The sequence below is a fragment of the Chaetodon auriga genome, chromosome 5 (genome assembly GCF_051107435.1).
Source record: "Chaetodon auriga isolate fChaAug3 chromosome 5, fChaAug3.hap1, whole genome shotgun sequence".
Taxonomy (NCBI): domain Eukaryota; kingdom Metazoa; phylum Chordata; class Actinopteri; order Chaetodontiformes; family Chaetodontidae; genus Chaetodon; species Chaetodon auriga.
Genome location: NC_135078.1, coordinates 8,122,774 through 8,128,384, shown reverse-complemented (window position 1 = coordinate 8,128,384; position 5,611 = coordinate 8,122,774). Strand labels below are relative to the sequence as shown.

The 5,611-nt window shown below is 44.2% G+C and overlaps 1 protein-coding gene across 1 annotated transcript; it reads left to right on the top strand.

Moving 5' to 3' along the window:
- Positions 1-820: 820 nt before the first annotated feature.
- rnf214 (ring finger protein 214) lies at positions 821-5,402 on the top strand. Its single transcript, XM_076730612.1, has 6 exons — positions 821-1,082; positions 1,979-2,202; positions 2,330-2,463; positions 2,546-2,774; positions 2,909-3,118; positions 3,545-5,402. Exons 1-6 carry the CDS (start codon positions 971-973, stop codon positions 4,352-4,354), a joined length of 1,719 nt encoding a protein of 572 aa, XP_076586727.1. The 5' UTR covers positions 821-970; the 3' UTR covers positions 4,355-5,402.
- Positions 5,403-5,611: the final 209 nt, after the last annotated feature.

The window sequence follows — 5,611 nt, the reverse complement described above, 5'->3', positions numbered from 1 at the left end:
GGTATTCCCAGCTCTGTCATGTGACTTACTGGACTCCTGATGGGAGCCAGAAAGGAGAGAGAAAAAAAGAAGAGGTCTCACTCTGCCGCTGTTTTTTGGTACCGCTATTCGAAACATCGAAACATAAGTTATCTTGTGTTTTAATTCATGTGTGACATAAAACAGCGCAGAAGCTAGATTATAGAAATAGAAGAGAATATAAAATAAAATTTAAAATCAAATATAATACTGTGTGAACCAGCTGAGTGACCGTAAAATCTATAAATGTTATGTAAACAGGTGCACAGTGTGTGTGAACAGTTTGTAGACAGGTATGCATATAAATATACATATACTGTGGTGAATAAACAAATAATAAACCATGAAGTCTCTAATACGTTTCAGAGGGACATATTGTACTCTGTTCTTCACCCCATTTATATGACGGCTGGTCTAGTTACTTTGCAAAATCAATATTTTAGCAACAAAACATTTGAGGAAGATATAAAATATGATGCTGTGCTATATTTAACAATTCAAAAGTAATGCATTTAAAATCAGCTCCACCTCAACCAGTTATAACATGAAAGTACCGTTTACACGTTCATGCATCATTAACAATGGTCCAATAATATAATGATAAAACATTGACTTGACCCATTCTGACAAACAAATACTTAACTTTTGACACATTATGAATACATTTTGCTGATAATACTTTTGTACTGTTTCTTGTAAGTGAATATTTCTATCGATAAAGTTTTTGATTAAAAAAAGTGTCTATAGACGATCTTTGTGCCGTTTCGGCGTTTCAGACGGATCATTTTCAGCGACGCACGATCACTTCCGTGTAGTTACCAAGTTACTGGCGGCAGCCGTAAACTGGAGTCTAACAGCTAATATAACAAAACATTTTATTTAGAATAACAGTGTAGTTGCGGAGAGAGTCACCCGTTGTGTGAACATAACCCAGCAGGATTTAACTTTTAGCATGGACGCTGGCGGGGAAACCGCAAGCGTGGCCCCAGAGGAAGAGCATGAAGTCCAGCATCTAACGCAGGAGCAGAGCCTGGAGCTAGCGTTAGCAAACATGGCAGTGGAAGGTAAGATCATGTCAGTGTTTGAGAACAGCGGATTTATGCAGGCAGGAACACCCGGAAACATTACACGTGTGTCAGTTGTATACTACTCGACTTGTAACTTTTAATAAGATCATGTGAACCAGTGGCTTGTTATTAAAGGTAAATAGCAGAGTCACGAGCTCGCCCAAGAAGTTAGTTTGATCAGATAGCATTCAGATCCCCGAAATGAAACAGGAAGTCAGTTAAATATTCATCCGGCCGCTGTTAGGGTTAGACAAGATACTGGTGGTAATTAGCTCAGTCACCAGTGATGTTCTAATGATTGTGGTATATTATGTATATAATACAGATATGATAGTGCCACAACAGTGATGAAATGTAACAGTTAGCAGCTGTACTGAAGTTACATTTTTAGATAGTTTGAGTATTTACATTTATGCTACTATATAAGTCATTATACGTTTCAGATGGTAATTTAGTACATGCTAGCCAATAGTGTAGATAGTAATACAAAGTTATCTTATGTTTTAATTCATTGTTATCATTCTAATTATTATTACCACCACCCAAGCATGAGGAGTTAAAACAACAACAGCTGATTTTATAAGGCTGATCATCGGCTGACTCAAAGAGATGAGTAACAGTTTGTGGGCATGAGAAATTAAAAAAAAAGTCTCATCCTGCCAGCCTTGAGAAGCTTAAAAATTGCTTTTTAGGAGAACATATGTGACAAATCAGGCAGTAATACAATGATCTCACTGACCCCTTAAAAACTGCAGTACCAGTGAGCCTCAGTGGTCATTTCTATGGTGAAGAATCCAGTCAGAGTGTTGAAATCAGTGAAATGTTTTCTTCTTTAGTCACTGGTTATTCCCTCTTGTGTCCTGGTCTTGTCCCTTCCTTGATTCCTTCCCTAGAACTGCAGCAGAAGGCTGTGCAGACGGACAGCACGACACAAGAGTTGGCCGTCAACACAGAGCCGGACTGGGAGCATCAGGTGGCGGCCATGTTTGAGTACAGCTCCAGCCTGACGGCGCAGTATGACAGTCTGATGAGGAAGCAGGAAGAGGAGGAGGTGGCACACGAGAAAGACAAACAACAGCTGCAGAAGAAGAAGGAGGAGACCACCCGCCAGCACCAGGTGAGACTGACACACACACACACTGTTGAAGTGTGGAGTTTTTTTTGACTGCATGTGGCACTGTTGTCCAAAACAGGGCACTATAACGTAAGTGTACTCCACCATCAGCCTGTGACTGTGTTTTCAGGCTCTCCTGGACAAACTGGAGTCTCTGCGAGTTAAACTGCAGCTGAACAACTCCAAGGCCACCAGGAAGAACTTCTTAGCCAAGAATCAGGAAATGACCTTAGAAAAGAACAGAGCAGAGGAGGAGAGGAACAGGTAAAAACCAACAACACAGTGGAAATAAACGATTCTAAAAGGTCGGAGGCCTAATCATATGTGACTTTCCTCCTTCCTTCAGGCTGTCCAAGGAGCTGGAGGAGAGTGAGCAGAAGCTAACGGCTCTCATGGAGGAGCAGAGCGAGGAGCAGCAGAGGTGGCAGGAGGAGCTGGACGAACTGAGGCAGGAGATGGAGCAGGTGAGGAAGGAGGCGCAGGAGGCCGAGCTGCTGGCCTTACAGGATGAGATCGCAGCTGTGGAAAAGCAGAGAGACGTTGCCATGGCGCGCATCGAGGCCTGGCTGAGAGAGGTACAGAACCTTATGATTGTGATCCGACATTCAGTGACTGCAAATATGCCAAAAGAACTCGAAATCATGTGATATGAAATGATGTAGAAGTTCTGCGACTGCTCTGATGGTGATTTTGTGGTTACCTGTCCCAGGTGGGGCAGTACCTGAACGCTCTCAGGGTGGAGTTTCCGCATCAGTACACACAGGAGAGGCAGAAGTGGGAGAAGAAGGAAGGTCTGGTCCGGAGGAACCAGGCGGAGCTCCAGAGCCGTTTCCAGGAAGTTCTGCTGCAACTCCAGCAGGGTCGAGAGTTAGGATCGGTCCCCAGGATCAACGTGCCGTCTCTGCCACAGGTCCCCATGGTAAGACCCCCAACAACAAGGTCAACTACAAAGAACTAAAAGAGTATATTAGACCATGGTGGACGATGTTGCAAATCAGTTAGCGTGACTGTTTGATGATAATTCTCAATTTACTGGATTTTTGCATCTGTGTGATGCAATACATTGATTTTTCAGGTATTTAATTCACTAGACTAACCCAAAGCAGGCATCCCTATCTGGTTTTCATAAAGTTTCTTAAATTATTTTTACAGAAAAAAAACTATATCTTAATACATATCTGTATGCCAAGATAATATTTAAGGCTGCAGCTATGAATTATTTTTATTGTTTTGTCCTCAAAATTTGAGATAATACTGAAAAATGTCTCATCACGATATCCCAGAGCCCAAAGAAGCACCAAGTGTGTGCTGGCTTATCTGTAACGGCTCCTCCTTTCTCCCACAGGCTGACCTGAGATTCAATCAGACGATGCAGTCATTGTTCCGCCCTCAGTTCATGCCCCCTCCAAACCCGGCGAGCCGACCCCTCCCTCCGCAGAGACACTCACACTTCTACCAGTACCAGCCCCCTCACCATCCCCAGTACCGCCACCGCTACCACCCACCACCCCAGTACCATTTCCATGCCCCCTTCCCACCCCAGTATCCACCTCCTCCCCACCCTCCTCAGCCTCAGCTCCAGCCCCACATCAGAGTTCCAATGCGGGTGACTCCCCCTCTTAGTCTTTCCCCGTCCCCTCCCATTCAGCCTGTGGTTTCTCCCTCACCTCCCCCTGTTGCTGCCGCTGCTTCCGCTTCCACTTCCACTTCCACAACCACTTCCGCTTCTGCTGGCAAACTAGACAAGGTCCTGGAGAAGCTCGGGGCTCGGTTCCCACAATGCAACAAGGCTCAGCTCACGTCGCTGCTGCAGCAGGTGAAGAGCTCCCGCGGTACGTTGGCTGGCATGTCCATGGAGGAGGTCATTGAGCAGGTTGGCCTCAAGCTGGCGCAGAATGAGAAAGTGGCCCCGGGGCCCATCAGCCGGCCCACGGCCCCTGGCCCCATCCAGAGGCCGACACCTCCCCCACAGAGAGCAGCGGCAGGTGGAGGTCAGGCTGTCAGCGCCCGTAAACTCTGCCTGATGTGCCAGAACCACGTGGATCCAGAGAACCGCCACCCTCTGAGCTGCTCCCACACCATCCACAAAGACTGCATCAGAATGTGGCTGCAGTTCAGCAAGAACAACACCTGTCCCTTCTGCCCGGGGAAGTGACGGAGAAAACCACGTGCTGAAAGTTCAGCCGCTCTGACTCTAATCACTGCCACTCAACATGTTTTTGTTTTTTATATATATATTTAAATACAACCTACAATAAAGGTCATTAAAGAAGAGAACAGTTGAACAAAACAAATATTTGTTGTTGTGCTGTGTTGCCTTGTCACATGCAGCCAAACAAGAACTATGCCAAAATACAGTTTGCTAATAATTGGAAACTTTAGATTTTTAGGACATATAGGATCAAAGAATAGATACAAATAAACAATCTGAACAAACATTTGATGCAAACTAAAAGTGTTGAGCTTTTATACTCAGGCCTAATTGAATTTTAACAGGCACTGGTTAGCATTTTATCATGTAGCAGTTAGCATGATAGCTAAATGCTAACATGGGCACAGTTTGCATTTAAAATGCTAATGTTTCACACATGGCATCAAATAAGACTTCAGACATGCTAAGCTATGCTAACCACATCCTGACTCCAGGTCTGCACTCAATACAGAGACTGAAATAGAAATTTATCTTCTCATTTTACTGTTGGAAAGAAAGGAAATGAGCATATTTCTTTAAAATGTTGAACGTTTATTTTACTGTGTAGATGTGAGGATTTGAGATTGTATTAACAGCGAACATCAAAAAACAGGATTCTTACTAACATGATCAGTTATACATATAAAAAAGCAAAAGTTACATATAAAGGCATATCTTAAATTGAAGACAGTCTGAAATACAGAGCTGGTTTTCTCTTTTGATGTGTTAAACGAAGTCCCGGGCTGCCCTCTGTATTTGAAGTAAACTGTATACTTTGCTGTAAACACACACACACTGTAGTCACAAACATTCAGACAGAGAGATCAGCCCATAAACACTCCAAGAAACAACCTATTGCCTTTTAAAGACTCCCCTCCAAGACAAACACACACACTCTCACATTGTCTCTCCCTGTGGACATCCCAGTCTGCCTTAATGGGAGTGCTGGGCGGTCGATGGGTGAGGTTAAAGGAGCTGTCGCTTCCCAATAAATATCATAACACACACGGTGCAGAGTGCTGAAAACGTGTCTATCTGCAGTTCTGTGTGTAGCCTGTTTGTGTGTGAAATAATGACAGCGTGTGTGTTTGTGGGCTGCTTCCTGTTTACTGTCTGAACGTCCATCTTTCCTCTAACAACCCCCCCCGGTTTAAAGGTTAGTCTCTCGACCGGCTCTGACCGATTTTACAGGCAGCAGTGCCAATAAAAGCCGCTCGTCTC